Below are 20,263 nucleotides of genomic sequence, written 5' to 3'. Positions count from 1 at the left end.
ACAGCAACCAGGTCAGCTGGACCAGAGACATGAAGAACATTGAACATATTTGTGCACTACTGGCTGCTAAGACTGAAAGAGAAAGTGTTGATGATGATCATTTTGATTTTTTTCTTAAAATAACACTTCTTTCATTTAAAGAAATTAATAATTGACGTGACCTTCTCACACCAAGAGTGAATTATAACTTCACAGAACGAGAATGAATATTTTTCTGGATGCTATTTTATTGTTTTTGACTGGTAGTCTAAGAGTAAAACAAGCAAATCAAGTTATTTGTATACCTGCTTTGCACATTGTCGGTCTATAAAATTTAGACAAAACAATCTAGTCAAATTCTGTTAGAGAAATTAATTGTTGTTTACATTTGATTGACTCAGAGTTTAATCTGTTTTTACATTTAAGGTCTTTTGATTATTTTTGGTTTGTTTGTTTGTTTGTTTGTTTTACCTTTTCTTTGTGTTGCAGGTTCTGTGAGTCTCTCTGGTGGTATTTCTGATGGTTTGGTAAAGACGGTTGTTTTCTCTGTGGGTCTGATCATCATGGTGTTTGCTGTCATCAGTGTCCACATCATAGAGAAATTAGAGAGACAAAAATAAATAGTGCATCAATTACACTGAACATATAGTTCCCACACTTCTATAAAAACCCTTGAAGTTAAAAAAAAAACCCTTCTTCTCTAACCACTGGTATTCTGTTTGGTTGTTTGTAATGTGTTGTGTGTGCTGTATAAAATCTATATATATGCTCTGAGTGTTCTTCATTCCATATGTTGCAAAGAGATCATGAATATGATTTAGAAATTTTGAAAACAAGACTTTGCAAGTGTTTTATGATAAAGGCGGTACACAGTTTTGCATATTAGAATTTATTTATTTACTTATCACTTAATTTTATACTAGATGTAGCAATAAATACAGTGCAAACATAGTACATATAAACATGGTCACGTCAAAATGAGTCAGAAAAGACATCTGCGATATAAATGCTCCTTTTTTTTCTTGCTAAGTTATAAAAAATAAAGGCTATGTATCACTTTTTAAAGAAAATTGTGTTTTTAAAGCTTTTTCTTAAATACAAGAACAAAAGCAGTGTTTCTGAATTCTTCTCCACAATGGAGGACTAACAGCCCTGAACCCTGAACTTTCGTCAATGTGACCAGAAGAGGGCAGTAAATAACCTGTGATGTGGGCTGCAGGGAGATCATATGTTTAGAAATTTTATTTTCAACTGTTTCTGCTGAGTCACGGCTTCTGTTTTGCCATCTCTTTCTGCTCAAAGGCAGTGTTCCTGTGAAATTATGGTTATCTTGGATCTGAAACTAGCACGGCTCAAAGTTCCCTTTTGCACTGTTGGTCTGTTTAGAGGAAGAACACAGTTGTGAGAAGAGGCTGACCCTGTTCTGCTGTCAGTGGTATAAAACACTTCCACATTGTTGGATTTCAGAGAAACCTTGAGACTCTAGAATGTTTTTCTTTCTGATTCTTGTGTTGCTGTCCTGCACTGAGGCTGAAGGTAGGAAAAAAAAGTCTAAATATTAGCACACATACAGTAGAAGTATATAGCAACTGCTTCCTTAATTCAACAGGGACATAACAGACAAAGATGAAAAGTGCAAATGTTTTCTTTTATAATAGTGTTCACTACAAAAGGTATCAGTTATTTAATTGCAGCGGGTAAAAGGCTTGATTAATATCTTGAAGTACATCACAATTTAATCAGAGCTGTGTCTCTGACAGCCTGAGTAAGGTTTGACAAGTTAGTTCATCTAAAAATAGTCACTTCCTCTTTCTTGCAATGACTCAGTTTCATGTGCTGGAAGGTTTCCTGGTTCTGAGCGGGGAGGAAGAAAACACTGTGGAAGAAAGTTCCTTGTGTCTTCAGATAATGTTTTTCAAAATAGCTCTCTGTCCTTAAAGATGTTTTAGTTATTGAGTTAATAAAAGAGAAGAGAAGTAGTGCAAGTTGAGAATTTTGAGAATTATTAAGTACTATACTGTTATATGAGTTTATTTAGTGTTGAGTGTTATATATGTTTGCTATGTAAAGCAAAGTTTGTAAGATACTGTAAGGAGTAAATATTTAAACAAGATATTCTTCAGGCGAAATAAAGACACTCAAAACAGTTTAGATGGTAACAACGTGCGCACGCTGGGTGAGCGCTGCTGTCTCAGGCTCACAACCAGCGTATGCGGCAGTTCTTTATTTATAGCGTTTCAGAGTATGTGTGTGTGTGTGTGTATGATCTCAGAGTGTGTGTGTGTGTGGCTGAAGAATGGGCCCCTCTTGGTATTTGGGAGTGTATAGATAAGAACGTCCTGCTCTCCCCTTCCTGGGAGTGAAACGGCTCGTAGAGAGCCAGGTACAGAGGAGATGTCCTGGGTAAATCATATCTGAGAACACTATGCTTTTGTCTTTACTTCAGCTTCACTTCTAGTGAAGCAGTAAAATACGATTAAATGGAAAGAATAAATGGGTAAACAACTATTAACACTGAAATTAAAGATAAACTTTCAATAACATATGAATAGAAGTGGGAATAATACTTGAAACATTTGAAAATCTCTTAACATATCCCTCCTGTTGTTAATTTGTTTTACACATTTTAACTTTTATCAGCATACAGTCTCTTGACAGTGCATTTTTAACTGTTGCTTCATTATTAACAGGAGTGTCTTTTTTCTTTTAGTTACAGGTTGTTTCTTCATCTTCGTCGTCGGTGTTTAAGTCAGTGTCGGCGTGCTCCAGCAGTGTCATAATTTCTTTTTGGCCGACAGGGTCCGGTGTAATAGCTGTGGCTATCAGTCTGTTGATCATGGATCTTATGCAGGGAATACAACAACAGCCACATAGGGTCAATATGGCTGCAAAAACAGCTATTGACACTAGGATTGATGACACTAAGCTGCGGTACTTTCCAAACATGTCCATCCAGCTGTCCCACATGGAAGTGTCCACTCCAGAATGTTCTTTCATTCTCTCATTCAGGGTCTTCAGTCTTTCCAGGGCTCTGGTCAGACTGCCGTCAGCTGCAGTGTTGTTAGGTATGAAGGTGCAGCATTGTTCTCCACTTCTTTGTTTCTCGTTGCGCTGCGCGTTCTTCTGGGCATAGGCTGCAGCTTAAAAATGGTTCCCCTTTCAGGGCACGTCACATTTGGAGCCTGCCGGTAAATCCTCGGGCAGTGTGGGTCACATGGGTTGCTGGTGCAGGCCGTGTTCATGCCTACCAGGGCCAGTGATAAGAATACTGTGAACACGAGCATGGAACACATCGTTGTGACAGTGGTCAGTTGGCATCCTCTTGTCCAGCATCGACGTCGTCTGTGCGGTTTCTCACCCTCAGGGGCATCCTGGTTTGCATTTAGTATTTCCATCTCCATCAGGTCTCCCTCTGTGAGCGTTTCTCCTCTTCTCGACCGTGGACACACCCTTGGCCTCCAATGAGTAGACACCCAGCAAGAGGAGCGAGTGTCTCAGTGTTGCCACTGATAGCCCTTCTCCCCACCAAGTGAACACCAGAGGTTAGAGCGGTCTGCAGTCTAGACTTTATTGCTCACTTTTCTGCTCGGGAGTTTGTGGTTCTCGGATTGGTTCAACCTTTTTGGTGTGGCTTTGATGAATCCACGAGGGTCGTTCAGCAATTTTGCATGCTGTGGGTGTGGTGAGCAGGACCTGGTAGGGGCCTTCCCACCTTGGAGAGCTCCAGTTTTTCCTTTGGAGTACTTTAATCAGGATCCAGTCGCCTGGTTTCAACCTGCAAGAAACTGGAAGAGAATCACTCGGCAGTTTGTTAGCCAAGACTATTTCTTTATTTTCTAACAGTCTTGTCATCCATTCGGCTAGAGTCGTTTCTCTTATAGATTTATCTATGGGTTCACTGGTGATTGGCAGGGGAAATGGTCTCCCGTGTACTATTTCAAATGGTGTTAGTTTCTGTGAGTTTTGTGTTAATCTCATCCACATTTTTACTAGACCTATGCATTCAGGCCATGGTCTTCCTGTTTCTTCCATACACTTTCTTAATCTTTGTTTTATAGTGCCATTAGTTCTTTCTACTAATCCTGCACTTTGTGGGTGGTATGAACAGTGGTGTTTTATGCTGAAGCCTAAAGCTTCAGACACTCTGTCTATTACATCATTCACAAAGTGGGTGCCATTATCAGATCTTATAAGGCTTGGTATTCCATATGTTGGAATAAAATGATTACATAAACATTTGGCTACAGATATCGCATCAGCTTTCTTTACTGGGTAGATTTCTGGCCATTTTGAGAACACGTCTATTATTACTAATGCGTATTCCACTTGTTGGTGTTTATGTAATTGAATGAAATCCATGTGGATTGTGTGGAAAGGATGTGGCGGTGTTGGAAAATGACCTCTCTTAGGTCTTAAATTCCCTTGTGCATTATGCTTCTGACATATCATGCATGTTCTTACAAATTCTTTTGCTGAATTTTCAAAATTTTTTGAGTAAAGGGATGTTTAGAGATTATATCTACCATCTCCCTCCGGTTGACACATGAGTGGAACCGTGTGTCACTAATGCTGCTGTTTTGTGTAGGGATTTTGGTAGTATTGGATTACCATTACAGGTCATCAAATCATTTTTTAGCTGTGCCTTTAAAAGATTTCCATGTTGCACTGGATTGCCAGTAGAAGTAATCATACCTCTATTCTGCCAAATTTTTGCAAAATGATGTACTGCTGAAAAAACATACTAACTGTCTGTGTGTCTCTCTGTCTGTCTGCGTCCTTGACACAGTCAGCTCCTTTTATGGGCATGTAGTTCCTGTTACACACATACCACAGGCACACATATTTTCTTAAGGCATTTTGGACAATTTCTATTTCGTTTTAAAATAATTCATATATCTCATACATGTTACATATGTCAAACTTCTAAGTTGGGAAAAACTTTGCATTGCTTACAGCTCGTAGCTCACAGCTCTTAAACTAGGCATCAGTAAATCATGTGCCTAATCATTTCGTGTCACTGTGATCCTCAAGTATGATCACAGATTTGTTTTTCAAACCAACAAAACAAACAAACAAAAACAAACTAAGTTTAACTTTTCTGCTTTGTCACTTAAAACAAAGCATCGCTCTCAACCCAGCTCTCAGCTGGCTCTGAAATTATCATCATCAAGCATGAAGTTGCATGAAGAGAGCTGTTTCAGAAGTCACAGTATTCCTCACTCAAGCAACATCAAGAAACAAACAAAAACAAGTTGCTGATGGCATGAAGGCCTTACACACGAGTTGGGACACAAAAAGAAAAGGAACTGCTTTCAGAAACAAAGCAGAAGTGTGAGAGAAAAAACTGAGATCACAGACTGCTGCATGTGTGAGCTTTTAATATCATGCAGCTTCTGCCCTGAAAAACAAAAAATTAATACAAAATAAAAAGTGTGTATCTTGCTCATTAGCTTGGTAGTATAGGTTTGCTCTTCATCTTAACAAAATCTCATCTAGGATGACAGGTTTACAAGCGGGTCAAGTGTCTCTATGCACTTAATTAGTTTACATATTTTCTTTATTTTCTTCATCTCATATGTCATTATACTGAATTTGAGCAAACCTTAAGCTTGATACAGATTACTTTTAACAATTATCCACCTCACATCACAACTGACTGAGGTGCCTCTTCATATTTAATATTATTTCATTATTAATGTTATTATCTTTTTATATAACAGCAATAGTATATTACAATATTTTATTTGTGTCCACCAAGGGCTGAGGGTGAGCTGCAGTCTCACCCTTTCCCAAGCTGGAGACATTTTCCTTTTCACACACTTTCTTTGGCTGAACAATGACACAACCTTAATATACCTTATGCATCTCTCTATTTCATTTAATATGTGTTTGTGTGAGTTATCTGGTTTCATGCATTCTATCCATTCTAGGCACGGTCGTCCTGCCAACTATATTTCATTGTTAATACCAGTTTACAGGTTGTTATCCTTCTATTATCAATTTAGAATACCCTAAAGAGAAGCTCCAATTTAATTTAACCTTTTGGTTATTACACTTTATTTTTCCTATATTTTATTTTGATTTATTTTATTTGGAAACACCTTGTTTTGCTTTTATTTATTAATACTGCCAACATACACTCTGTGTGACCTTCGCTGATATTAGAGTCGGGGGAGGTTATTAAGGCAGCCTTCTACCCTGGTCTAGACCCAGGGCGGCCTTAATTTTATGCGTTGAAGCGCAACCTTTGACCCCTTCTCACCAGTACATCGGTCAACACAGGAAACAGTAAGAGTGGTGCAGAAACCTGTTGTTTCTATTCAAAAGGTCACTCACTCTTCAACAACACATGAACTTCACACGCGGTACTATAATCCTATTTTAATTGACACGTTCTTTATTTTCATTCACTCGTGAGAGTGAGATCCCTTTATTTTCATTCACTCGTAAGAGTGAGATCCCTGACTTCCAGCCTTTTAATTGCGGAACGAGTCCCCCAGGGGACTGCCAGTTCCGTCTTACAGGCGAGTCCTTTCACTCATAAGAGTGAGATCCCTGACTTCCAGTCCTTAAAGGACGAGTCTTTTAAGAACCGTGTCAATCTAAAAACCGATTTTAGCCGCAATGTGTTCTTGAGTGTTTATATTCACCTGGTTCGGATGAAAATGCCGGTCAGAGAGAATCCTCCTCGCTCCCTGGGATCGTGGACCTCTTGCTAAAAACGCTGGCCAACGGCGAATTCACGTAGTTGGTCTTTACTGTTTCACTAGAAACAGGCTGACAGACTTTGCAGCGTGGGTTCACGAATCCAGGAAACGACGAGGTCACTCTGTTGGAGCACAAAATTAGTTAAAATTCAATGTCCTAATCCGGCTCGGAGGACCAAATAAATGTAAGGAGTAAATATTTAAACAAGATATTCTTCAGGCGAAATAAAGACACTCAAAACAGTTTAGATGGTAACAACGTGCGCACGCTGGGTGAGCGCTGCTGTCTCAGGCTCACAACCAGCGTATGCGGCAGTTCTTTATTTATAGCGTTTCAGAGTATGTGTGTGTGTGTGTGTATGATCTCAGAGTGTGTGTGTGTGTGGCTGAAGAATGGGCCCCTCTTGGTATTTGGGAGTGTATAGATAAGAACGTCCTGCTCTCCCCTTCCTGGGAGTGAAACGGCTCGTAGAGAGCCAGGTACAGAGGAGATGTCCTGGGTAAATCATATCTGAGAACACTATGCTTTTGTCTTTACTTCAGCTTCACTTCTAGTGAAGCAGTAAAATATGATTAAATGGAAAGAATAAATGGGTAAACAACTATTAACACTGAAATTAAAGATAAACTTTCAATAACATATGAATAGAAGTGGGAATAATACTTGAAACATTTGAAAATCTCTTAACAGATACAGAAATTTATTAAAGATTTGATGCTGTATTGGTATGTATTACTTCTTTGTTTGAGCAGAAAAGAAGGGACGTATTGCTGATATTACAGAATTCCATGGCATTGATGAACATACTGTTGTTTGGACATAGATTTGTTTTGGGGGTTTTTTAAGTTATATTTATTTGCCCAGGTCCAATATATAACTATTTACAACACATAACTTTGTATCAGAGGTGCCTAATAATTAACTGTAAAACAGCTAATTGCTCATTAATTTCCAATCATAATGAAAAACACTAAAAAAATAATTAAATCAAACGAGGTGTGAGTACATGACTTTATGTCTTACGTCTTTTTTTCAGGTCTTTATAAGGTCTGAAAATGTGTTTGTACTTCATGGAATGGACTTACATGTAGACATAAAGAAATCTGTTGTAATAGACAAAAGGAAACTTAATTTACTACAATGTTGGTAAAAAACATTTTTATCAAGATGTCATAGTGTTTGACAGATGTGAAGGACAGGCTGAGTTAAAGGCTGTAAAAGGCTGAGAGTAAGGCTTCCAGATGTTTTATAAATCTATCCCAGTCACTTTTTCATTTTTCATGGTTGATTCTTGTATTGATGATTAAAAAAATCACCTGCAAGTGTTGTAACAAAAATGTCACAACACTTGCAAAATCAATATTAATATTTTTTTAATTACCCACTATAATAATTTTATCTCACTGAGCACTTAGCACAATAAGAGAAAAAGTCAGAAAGTTTAAAAATGCAACTTTCAAAGTAATCCTAACTATGTCCTGGCCTTTTGTTTATATATAAACTAGAGTGAAAGATTGCTGTAACTCTTTTGCAGCTGTTAATTTAATAAGACTTGATTGGTTTAATATATTTGGTCATATCTCGAGATAGGAGAGGTGGGCTGTCTGAAGAGAGATGGAAGCTGTATCTCATAACAAGTTCATGTTTTCTACAACAGCATTATCTGACGTGTGAAACCGATTATTGTTTGGTGGGTGCTACAAACGCAAGCAGTTAGATTTGACAAAACAGTAATGAAAATAATCAAATAATAGGGTGGAATCAGGGGAGGCTGACCAACACAGCTGGTCTCCATCGTCCAATCATGCCTCCGCCTGTGTGAGTAGGTTACCAGGACCTGAGCAAAATGCTTTGAGAGGTGTGCAGAGCAGCAGAAGGCAGGTGAAAAGCTGTGGTGAAAAATACCACAACAAAAATTAATAAATATGTTTAATTATAAACATATAAACAGATTATATAAAAATGTTGACAAAACAATAATAAAAATACAGAAAAAAATATCTACTGTATTTAATTTGAGAGACTTCCAGTTACATGTTAATAAGATGATTCTGACATCAGGTTTGTTGTTTTTCTTTTCTTTTAGGGCTCCAAGATGTGTTTCTCCTCCGTGGAAAGGACTTATACTTGAATGTAGTGAAATCTGTTGTACTTGACAAAAAGACTGACTTTTTCTGGAAATTTAATGAAACTAACAATGTAGCTAAATGTGGTTTTAATAATGATCCAGTCGTGTTTGACAAATATGAAGGGAGAGTTGAGGTCTTTGGACAAAATTACTCTTTGCTGTTAAAGAATGTACAACACAGCGACAGTGGAGATTATACTGCAGTTGTGGTTGGAGGACAAGAGCAAAGGGTAGCTCAATACAAGGTCGTAGTCCAAGGTAGGTCTCTGTTTTCATTTTCCTTTTGTAATGTTGATAAGGTACAGACCTGTTTTAAACCTCTTCATGCTTGTTACTCTTCAGATCCAGTGTCTCCAGTTAACCTGACAGTGGACTCTGTGTCCAGCGGTTCAGACTCCTGTAGCCTCATTGTGACCTGCAGCACAGTGGATTATCATATCAGCAGTATTTTCACATGTGATGCCCAAAACTGCTCTCTGGTAGATAGAGGAAGCTTTAAGGCCAAAACCTATTCTTCAAATCTCGTTGTCTATTTGCAGCAAGACTTCATTGTCTGTAATCACAGCAACCAAGTGAGCGTGGAACAGACTAAGGAGATCAAACTTTATTGCAAGGAAAAACCAGGTAAGATTCAAAGACATCACATTCATTTGTACATTCTGCAAAATCATGTCTTGACCCTTTGGTGGGACAGTTGCAACCAATCTTGAAGAATAATTCACTCTGTTTTGCTCATACATGGGCTGAATTTTCATATAGGTTTTTGAAAATACTGATCGGCATGAGAAAAATTTCATATATATATCACCAAATTTGACAGATTTCTCATCGTTTTTTAATGAGAAAATCCAAAATCTAAAACATTCTGATTACTAGAGTGAGTGTAAGACTGACGGCAGAAACTCACATCAGATTTTTAAAGGTGACAACAAAACCTGCTCAGAGGATCACAATATCCACAGCTGGACTGACCATCGGACCACCCGGCAATTGCCCGATGGGCATGTCTGATCTTTTTTTGTTTGTTTGTTTGTTTTGTAACTGTATAAACAATGAGAGGCGGTGGATTGGGCTGGAACAGCCGAGGAGGTCGGTGCAGCCCCTTGCTAGGGCAAAGGCTCTGAAAGCAATCTTAACACAGACAAACAGAAGAAAATGGTATTGAGGTGTCTGTATTGAGGTGAAAAGGAATGCGATTTGTCCCGTACAACAGGATTTGTTTTCATTCAAAGGCTTTATGGCTTTTCCTATAATACCTGATGGGCGGTCTCAAGTCAAAATGCCTAGCCGAATTTTTGTTCCAGTCCAGCCCTGATGTGGACATAAAGAAATGTGTTGTAGTAGACAAAAAGAAACCTTATTTACTACCACTAACAATGTTGGTAACTATTATTATGAAGATGTAATAGTGTTTGACAGATGTGAAAGACAGGCTGAGTTATTTAGACAAAATTAGTCTTTACTTTTAAACTTAATTTTTTATTATTATTATTTTTTTTGATAGACAAGAAATACTGTGTAATGTTGAAGCAGACAGTTAGGGTCTGAAAGAATAAGAGTAAGGCTTTCAAATGTTTTATAACTTTATCTCAGTCTTCATTTCATTTTTCATGGCTGATTCCTTCATTGCTGATTTTTGGTTTGGTTCTTTGACGTGGTCTGGGAGCAAACACATTCTGTACAGGTTTGGGGGTGTAGCTTCCCTATTTCTGTCATGGAGGGAAGCACAAACTAACCAAACTGAAAAAAAAAATAACATGTTCAGTTTGGTTAGTTTAATGAGCTCTAGATATTAGAGGTGCACCATCCAAAGTTGTGTGGAAGTCATAACTTCTAATAGGAACTGATTTTCAAAAGGTTAATCTGTGAAGTCCATATTTTATTGTTGGAAATGATCTAGACAAAATGTAACTGAAGGACGATGTGTGGCAAGTTACACACAAATCTATATTCATTTTAGAGATGTCTGATTGATGTAAGGGTGTTTTATTACAGCTGAATAGCAATTAAACATATTTACACCAATAAATATGTTTAATTATAAACATAAACAGATTATATAAAATTGTTGACAAAACAATAATAAAAATAAAGAAAAAAATATCTACTGTATTTAATTTGAGAGACTTCCAGTTGCATGTTAATAAGATGATTCTGACATCAGGTTTGTTGTTTTTCTTTTAGGGCTCCAACATGTGTTTCTCCTCCATGGAAAGGACTTACACCTGGATATAAAGAAATCTGTTGTGCTAGACAAAAAAACTGTTTTGTTCTGGAAATTTAATGAAACTAACAATGTAGCTAGATATGGTTTTAATAATGATCCAGTCGTGTTTGACAAATATGAAGGAAGAGTTGAGGTCTTTGGACAAAATTACTCTTTGCTGTTAAAGAATGTACAACACAGTGACAGTGGAGATTATACTGCAGTTGTGGTTCAGGGAAAAGACCAAAATGTAGCTCAATACAAGGTCATAGTCCAAGGTAGATCCCGTTTTACAATTTTCTTTTGAAATGTTGATAAGGTACAGACCTGTTTTAAATCTCTTCATGCCTGTTACTCTTCAGATCCAGTGTCTCCAGTTAACCTGACAGTGGACTCTGTGTCCGGCAGCTCACACTGCTGAAACCTCATTGTGACCTGCAGCACAGTGGATTCTCAAATCAGCAGCATTTGGACATGTGATGCCCAAAACTGCTCTCTGGTACAAAGTGGAAGCTTTAAGGCCAAAACCTATTCTTCCAATCTCGTTGTCTATTTGCAGCAAGACTTCATCATCTGTAATCACAGCAACCAAGTGAGCGTGGAACAGACTAAGGAGGAGATCAAACTTTATTGCAAGGAAAAACCAGGTAAGATTCAAAGACATCACATTCATTTGTACATTTTGCAAAGTCATGTCTTGACCATTTGGTGGGACAGTTGCAACCAATGAGCTGACCCATATTGAGCACATCCATTCAAAAGTTACCAGGTATTTTGAAGCTTGTGTCTGCTTCTATTGATCTGGAATACAATTTTAATTACAATCTCAAAACCTGTGCTAAATACCTTAGTAGTAGTTGACTGCTTGAAGAATAATTAACTCTGTTTTCCTCATACATATACATACTCATACATAGGCTGCATTTGGTATAGGTTTTTTTGAATACTGATTACATGAGAAAAATTAAATCTGTACCAAATTTGACAGATTTATTATTTTTCTTTTGATGAGAAAATCCAAAATCGAAAATATTCTGATTACTAGAGTGTAAGACCGATGGATCAGATCAGATTTTTAAAGTTGACAACAAAACCTGCTCGGAAAATCACAATCTCTGATGCTCCTGTTCATGTCTATTAAATAAAATCATTCATTTGTAACAACCCGGTCAGAACCAAATTAGGCCAACCTAAATTGGTTCTGTACATTACCACAATGAGTTTAAATGAAACTACTCAGATGTAATTGAAGTGCAGACTTTAAAATTTAACTTAGTGGATTAAATAAAAAGACTGTATAAAATGCGAGGGATGAAATCATTTTAGTTCCTCACAATCAATTCATTTCAGAGGCATTTCAAGAGTAATTGGAAAAGTTAAAATACTGAAAATAAAATGTTAATTTCTAATACTTTACTGGAAATGACACCATGAAGTCTTAAACTCATGGACATCACCAGATGCTGGGTTTTCTCCTTTTGTTGCTCTGCCAGGTTTTTACTGCAGAGGCTTTCAGTTGCTGTTTGTTTGTGGGCCCTTCCTCTCTTTATGGTAGACGTAGATACTCCTACATCCTGGAGTTTGCTGTTCTCTTGGTTGGCAAATTGTAGATTTTGCAACTCCTAATATTGTAGCAATTTCTCAAATGGGATTTTTCTTTTTTCGCAGCTTAAGGATGTTGTTTCACCTGCATGGAGAGCTCCTTTGACTGCATGTTGTCTGTTCACAGCAAAATTTTCCAAATGCAAGCATTACACCTTAGATCAACTCCAGGCTATTTATTTGCTTAATTGATAACAAAATATGAAGCAATTGCTCACACCTGCCCATGAAATAACCTTCGAGTCAATTGTCCAATTACGTTTGACTCCTTTAAAAAGTGTGTGGGACATGTTAAGGAGCTAAAACTCCTAAACCCTTCATCCAATTTGAATGTGGATGCTCTCAAATGAAAGCGGAGAGTCTGAACATTATGTCCATATCCATATAACTTTAATTGGAATATGTTTCAGCAAACATTAAAAAAAAAATGTGTCAGTGTCCAAATATATATGGACCTAACTGTATATAAACTTCAGTGTCCTTTGTCATGGTGTCACTTGCTGTGCTCTGTATTGTTTGCTGTCAGGCCTGTGAGTTTCCTAGTGATGCTTCCTGTCTGAAGTTTTGGTTTTGTATATTGTTTGGAATCTAAATCAGTCACAATAAAGGCTCATGTTAGGGTGCCTGGGTCATCGACCCAGTGTTTTGTGGTTTTGGTTCTTTGATTTTGTTTATTTCATTATATTATGGGTTATAGGTTTATTCTTAGTTTAGGTTCTCTGTGTGGGTTTTGTTAGAGTTTTAATGTTCTGGTTTTCTGTCTGTCATCCATAGTTGCTGTATCCCCGTGTCAAGTCTGCGTCTCTGTGTTATGTTTCCTGTTTTACTTTGAAGGTCCATGTCTTATGTTAATGTGTCTGGTTTTGCTTCCTTTGTCTCGTTAGGCCTGAGTTGCCCCAGCTGTTTCCCTCCTGTTTCCCATTCCCTGATTGCTCCCTCTGTGTATTTAAGCCTTGTGTTTCTCTGTGTTCGTGTCGTGATCTACCCTTATTTACCCTCATCTTGCTGTGTGTTCTGTCTGCCTGCCTGCCTGCCTGCCTGCGTAAGTTTATTTGGAAGTTTGTTGCTTTTGAGTTCAGCATTAAAGCTGTTTAAGTTCATGTTTGTCTCCGGAGTCTGCACTTTGGGTCTTTTTCCTGCCTGCACACAGCCGTTTCATAACACTCATTTTTTCCTCTGGAATGCTGAATACACTTTGGAGACACTGAAAAATAAATGACCTGTATTTCTGAAATGTAAAACATTTCTTGAGTCAGACAAAAGAAACTGTACTTTGAATTTACTTAGTGTGTTTCATTATTTCTGCTCATGTCTGCAGGTATCTCCATCTGTGTGGTGAAGACAGTCGTGTTCTCTGTTGGTCTGATCATCATGGTGATTGCTGTCATCAGTGTCCACATTATGGAGAAGATTAAGAAGCAAAAATAGAGAAGGAGATTTCCACTAACGCATATAACTAATATAATTTTAGAAAAATTTGAAGTTATAGACACCAGTGGTAGATAACTACACAGGTTAACACGTTTTGGGGGTTTGCAAATTTTTATGCAGATTTTTGTGTTATACAGCTCAAAATTAGGTATTGCAAATGTTTTGTAAGTATAGACATTTGCATATTTGCACACTCACTATTCCCACCATGTTTTGGGAAGCCAAAAATTGTCAACAACACCACCTTAGGAATGTGACCCAAGGAAATGTGTAAAAGCTTCAGTAAGGTGCACTAAGATGAGGTGAGAGACGTGATCCCACCTTTCAAAAGTTTAACTTTATTAATAGAAAAAAAACATTTTTCAAACTCTACACATCAAACCACAAAGGGAAGGAGAGTTCAGGACTGAGGCTTACCAGCAGCTGAGAATGGTCAACATGAGGGGGAGATGGATTCAACAAATAAAAATAAATGGATCACTGCAGGCACTTGTGCACATGCATTCAATTGTGAGGGAACCCAGCACCACACACAGACACATAGAAGACCCTCCACTACATTCAGCTCTCAGCCTGGATGCAAAGGGGATAAAATCAGCAGGATTATACACAAAAAGGAAAAGAATACCTTAAAAATTACATAAACAAATCCTTTAACCAAAGAACAATCCTTAACAGAAAAGATACAGTCAAATCAAATCAAATATAATACAAAGTTAACCCATCCTCAAACAGGTACACACACACATTAAGATTTTTAAGGCTATACGACGTATAAACATGGTCAAGTCAAAATGGGTCAGAAAAGACATTTGTGATAAAAGTGCTGAATAATTTATAAAAAATAAAGGTTATGTATCACTTTTTAAAGTTTTTTCTTAAATACAAGTTTCTTCTGTCTTGGATCGGCTGGAGTGTGTTTCTGATTTCTTTTCCACGATGCAGGATTAACATCTCTGAACCCTGAACTTTCCTCAATGTGACCAGAAGAGGGCACCGAGTGACTTGTGATGTGGGAGATAATACGTTTAAAATTTTTATTTTTAGCTGTTAATATATAAACTGTTCTCATTTATGTTTGTTTGGGGGGATTTGGGGGATGTTCATAGCTATTGTACAGGCTAAATCCAGCAAGCACTGAATCCAGAATTTTACATTATCAATGAAAAACCCACAGACATCTGATATTTCATGAAGTCAATTCATGCATTCAGATCATCATATTACATCTTCTGCTTTGATTGGCCTGATTGGACTCTCTGTTTAAAAACTCCTGTAATCTCACCGTGACTTGCAGTGCACGGGACTCGCACATTAGCTCACTAACTCTCACACATGACCCCAAAAATCTGCAGGAAGAAATCAATAAGTTTGTTCCTGCAGGCTGATACTGTCAGACTGAGTCATGGCTTCTGTTTTGTCGTCTCTTTCTGCTCAAAGGCAGTGTTACTGTAAAACTAGGGTTATCTCAGAGCTAAAACTAGCACAGCTCAAAGATAGTTCACTTTTGCACTGTTGGTCTGTGTAGAAGAAGAACGCAGCTGTGAGAAGGGGCTGACCCTGTTCTGCTGTCAGTGGTATAAAATACTTCCACGTTGTTGCATTTCAGAGAAACCTCGAGACTCTAGAATGTTTTTCTTTGTGATTCTTGTGTTGCTGTCCTGCAGTGAGGCTGAAGGTAGGAAAAAATGTCTAAATATTAGCACACATATAGTAGCAGTATATAACAACTGCTTCTTTACTTCAACAGGGACATAACTGACAGACGAAAAGTGCAAATGTTTTCTTTTATAATAGTGTTCTCTGCAAAAAGTATCTTTCATTTTTTGCAGCGGGTAAAAGACTTGATTAATGTCTCGAACTACATTAGTCAAGAGTTTAATCAGAGCTGTGTCTTTGACAGGCTGAATAAGCTCTGACAAGTTAGTCAATCTAAAAATAGTCACTTCCTCTTTCTTGCAGTGACTCTGTTTCCTGGTTGTGAAAGGAAATAGAACCAACACATCCAAAGCACATCCAATGAGCTTCTGTACCCGTGTAAACCAGTGTGTCCTAACAGGCCAATTTTGTTTTTGGTGAGAGGGGAGGAAAAAAACACTGTGGAAGAAATGTCATTGTGTCTCAGATAATGTTTTTCAAAATAGTTCTCTGTCCTGGGTGAAGATGTGCTATTGAATTAATAAAAGAGAAGTAGTGTAAATGGAGAATCTTGAGAATTATTAAGCACTGTCCTGTTATATGAGTTATATGTTTGCTATTTAAAGCAAAGAGTATAAGATACATTTATCTGAAAAGTTCAAAACAACATCACAGTTTAAGGCTGATTTCAGGCACAGATGAGGAGCAACTGCTAACAACTTTTCATATTTTGACCTCTTAACAACACTGTGAACTGTGTAAAATCTCACCCTGCTATAAAAGAGGTAAAAGAGCTGCTTAATAAATCATTTTAAAGCAACTAGTTCCCCATTAATTTTCAATCATAATAAAAACAAACACTATACAAATAATTAAAACAAATGAGGTGTGAGTAGAAGACTTTACGTCTTACGTGTCTCTTCAGGTCTTTATAGGGTCTGAAAATGTGCTTGTACTTCATGGAACGGACTTACATCCGCCATCTGTTGTAGTAGTGAAATAGAAACTTAATTTACTACCAAAAAACAGTTATTATCAAGATGCAATAGTGTTTGACAGTGGTGAAGGATAGGAGGAGTTACAGACTGGAAACAGACAGTTTGGGTCTGAAAGGTTAAGATTAAGGCTTTTAAATGTTGTATAACTTCATCTCAGTCTTCTTTTCATTTTTCATGGTTGATTCCTTCATTGATGATTTTTGGTTAAATTTGGTGACAACACTTACAACATCAACACTAATAAAAAAAAACTGTTACCCACTATAATAATTCTATCTCACTGAGCACTAAATCAGAGAATCAGAAAGTTGCAGGTGCGGGTGGACAAAAAAATTACAAATATGTTTTTTTAAGTGTGTGCGAGGCCAAGAATGCAACTTTCAAAGTAATCCTAACTATGTCCTGACCTTTGGTTGACGTATAAACTAGAATGAAAGATTGCTGGAACTCTTTCGCAGCTGTTAATTTAGTAGTAAGACTAGATTGGTGTCATATATTTGATCATATCTGAAGATATGAGAGGTGGGCTGTCCGAAGTGAGATGGAAGCTGTATCTCATGACAAGTTCAGGTTTTCCACAACAGCTTTATCTGAAATGTGAAACTGATTATTGTTTGGTGGATGCTACAAACTCAAGCAGTTAGCTGTGACTAAACAATAATGAAAATAATCAAACAATAGGGAGGAGCAGCAGGTGGTGTCAGGGGAGGTTGACCAACAAAGATGGTCTCCATCATCCACTCATGCCTCCCCCTGTGCGAGTAGGCTACCAGGACCTGACCAAAGTGCTTTGTGAGGTGTGCAGAGCAGCAGAAGGCAGGTGAAAAGCTGTGGTGAAAAAAAATATAATAAAAAACAAACCAAAACATTCACAGCACTGCAATGCCGTGTGTGTCAGGTCCTTTTTGTGTTGCATTTGTGTTTGATTTAACATAAATGGAGCTGGATGTTCATGACTGATATGTTTTGTTTTTCCTTTTCTTTTAGGTCTCCAACATGTGTTTGTGCTGCATGGAAAGGACTTACACCTGGATACAGAGAAACCTGTTAAACTTGACGAACAGACAGATTTGTTCTGGAAATGTAATTCCAGTAACAATATAGCTAAATGTGTTTTTAATAGAGATCCATTCGTGTATAAGAAATATGCAGGAAGGGCTGAGTTGTTTGGACAAAATTGCTCTTTGAAATTAAAGAAAGTACAACACAGTGACAGTGGAGATTATAAAGCAGTTGTGGTCGGCGAACAAGAGCAAAGGGTGGCTGAATACAAGGTCATAGTTCAAGGTAGGTTTTGTTTTTCATTATTATTTTGAAGTGTTAACATATCATAGACCTGTTTTTAATACTTTCACACCCGTTGTTCCCCAGATCGAGTGGCTCCTGCTGACCTGACAGTGGACCCTGTGTCCACCAGCTCAGACTCCTGTAACCTGACTGTGACCTGCAGCACAGTGGACTTTAACATCAGCAGTAGTTTTAGATGTGATGGTAAAATCTGCTCTCATGCAGGAGAAAAGGATGTGAAGGCCACAACAAAATTTTCCTCTTTAAGTGTTTACCTGCACCAAGACACCATTTTCTGTAATCACAGCAACCAAGTGAGCTGGAATCAAACCATGAAGGTGCTCAAATCTTACTGTGAAACAGAGACAGGTGAGAATAAATGTCATAATAATGAATGAAAAGCTGAAATAACCAGATTTTTAAAGGACTTGCTATGTGATGTTTGCATGTTGTCCCCATGTCTAACTACATGTCTTTTCATTGTGATAGAAAGCATCCACAATCCAGTCCAAATACTTGAATGTAGGAAGGGCCTTAAATACTTGAATTGTGAATCAGCTGTTCTGCATTCAATAAGATGCCACACAAATTATTTGTGCCACTCCAAAAAAAGCAATTTCTGTCCACTATAAAGGAGAACATCACAGCCTGATACCTGCAGGTCTGACAGCAGCAGGTGTAGGGATGGGTATTGATAAGATTTTAACGATTCCGATTCCATTTTCGATTCTGTTTAACGATTCGATTCTTTATCGATTCTCTTATCGATGTTTTTAAAAAGGAGAACACTAAGGTCGATTAGCTTAGAACTGTTTTATATCTTCTTTTTCAACAAGATAGAAATTTAGGAGTAACATGGCCTTACAAACCCAACAGTGAGATCTTAAGAGATCCACAGCCTACGGCTCTTCAATGGGGTGTCACAGGGTCCCCGGGGAAAATTGTAAAATAATAAAATAAATATTCTTCTGTAGCAATAACAAAGTATAACATAAATTATTCTGTAGCAATTACACAAGAATATCCAGTAATGTCCCTGCCTACAATTAAACACATTCACTTACCATCTGCTGTGGCAAATGGCTGCAAGGCTTTGACCACAAACTAGTCACTGCTCGGTGACATGCGGGCCTGAAAAGAGATGCTACCGGTAGACTGCAGCGACAACTGCCAGCGAGCGCCAGTCAGACTCTGTCTGTCTCTCTCATCATGGTCACCTAAATGCACAATGGAAGGTTTTGTAATAAAGCAGATCGCGCTAACATAATATGCACTGTTAGTTGATTATTTACCTGCCGCATTAACGGGAGATGACGTGCAAACGTTACCGCTGCTGCTGCTGGGTTGAGATTCACGAGTCCGGAGCGGAATTAAAGACATTCATTTAAGTTCATCGCGTGTTTTGTGAGCAAATGCTTTTGCATATTCGTAGTGTTTCCTCCCTTAATGAAATATCTACTTTGCAAGTATTGCAAGTTGCCCTGAACGGATGACAATCCGTTCTCGTAAAGTATAAACAAACTTTTAAGCGTTTGAGCCGCTTAGGCGCCGTGTTTCCTGCCAGGTACGCTCCGCAACGTGGTGACGTCATTTGGGGCGACTGGAATCGATAAGGGAATCGTTTGCAAAAATGGCAAACGATTCCAAGGAATTGAAACAGTGGGAACCGGTTCTCAACAAGAACCGGTTTTCGATACCCATCCCTAAGCAGGTGTATCACTCCTCCTGTTTTCTACTATTACAGACTGTAAAACATATATAATGACAATTACATTTTGAATCAAATGGTATCCACATCCAGTGAGAGGTATTGCTGGTTTTATCCTTTCCCAATGTGCTGTAAAGTCAAAGTCTGCTTTTGCTCTGTGTTTCAGGTTCTGAGAGTTTCTCTGACGGTGTCTCCTTCTGTATGGTGAAGACAGTCGTGTTCTCTGTTGGTCTGATCATCATGGTGTCTGCTTTCATCAGTGTTCACCTCATAGAGAAACTTCAGAAGCAAAACTAAAGAAAAAAAAAGGACGCACATCTATGCATAAAACTGTGCATGTACCTTTACAAGAACTTCACAGGGCATGTGTGATTAGCTGTCAATGAAGTCCACCAAATGCTTAATTTATAAATAGAACTTGCTGATATGTTTTTTTTAGGATTTCATCTTAGGAAAAAGTGTCTGGGAGGCTGAGCAGGTTTTTGACTTTTGAATGTTTGGTTTATATCAGTCTTGATTGTAGACATTTCTCCTGTTTGCTATTTATTCCTGCTGTCTACTATTTTTATTTTATTGTG

The 20,263-nt window shown here is 37.9% G+C and overlaps 1 protein-coding gene and 1 long non-coding RNA gene across 4 annotated transcripts; one reads left to right on the top strand and one right to left on the bottom strand.

Annotated features, from left to right (window-relative positions):
* Positions 1 to 854: 854 nt before the first annotated feature.
* On the top strand, positions 855 to 19,987 carry LOC100706127 (uncharacterized). Of its 3 annotated transcripts, none has more exons than XM_025900081.1 (4): positions 855 to 1,515; positions 17,678 to 17,977; positions 18,062 to 18,346; positions 19,852 to 19,987. In XM_025900081.1, exons 1-4 carry the CDS (start codon positions 1,467 to 1,469, stop codon positions 19,980 to 19,982), a joined length of 765 nt encoding a protein of 254 aa, XP_025755866.1. In that variant the 5' UTR covers positions 855 to 1,466; the 3' UTR covers positions 19,983 to 19,987. The 3 variants fall into 3 exon arrangements, 2 of the variants coding, with proteins under 2 accessions (XP_025755866.1, XP_025755865.1); XM_025900080.1 differs by lacking the exon at positions 855 to 1,515 and adding an exon at positions 14,690 to 15,732; XR_003214800.1 differs by lacking the exons at positions 17,678 to 17,977; positions 18,062 to 18,346; positions 19,852 to 19,987 and adding an exon at positions 11,000 to 11,142 and having other exon boundaries at positions 862 to 1,515.
* On the bottom strand, positions 2,127 to 7,372 carry LOC109195677 (uncharacterized). The gene is made up of 2 exons (XR_002057240.2): positions 6,630 to 7,372; positions 2,127 to 3,764 (listed from the first exon to the last, which is right to left on the bottom strand). It is a non-coding gene; the product is annotated as an uncharacterized LOC109195677 (long non-coding RNA).
* Positions 19,988 to 20,263: the final 276 nt, after the last annotated feature.

The sequence above is a fragment of the Oreochromis niloticus genome, linkage group LG18, assembly GCF_001858045.2.
Source record: "Oreochromis niloticus isolate F11D_XX linkage group LG18, O_niloticus_UMD_NMBU, whole genome shotgun sequence".
Lineage (NCBI taxonomy): Eukaryota > Metazoa > Chordata > Actinopteri > Cichliformes > Cichlidae > Oreochromis > Oreochromis niloticus.
This window is presented reverse-complemented; position numbering and strand designations above follow the sequence as displayed.

What these genes read in the sequence shown, in the direction of transcription:
- LOC100706127 (XM_025900081.1), top strand. Translation starts at nt 1,467, where the DNA reads ATGTTTTTCTTTCTGATTCTTGTGTTGCTGTCCTGCACTGAGGCTGAA. An exon ending in GTCCTGCACTGAGGCTGAAG is followed by an intron (nt 1,516 to 17,677) that starts GTAGGAAAAAAA and finishes CTTTTCTTTTAG; the next exon opens with GTCTCCAACATGTGTTTGTG. An exon ending in ATACAAGGTCATAGTTCAAG is followed by an intron (nt 17,978 to 18,061) that starts GTAGGTTTTGTT and finishes GTTGTTCCCCAG; the next exon opens with ATCGAGTGGCTCCTGCTGAC.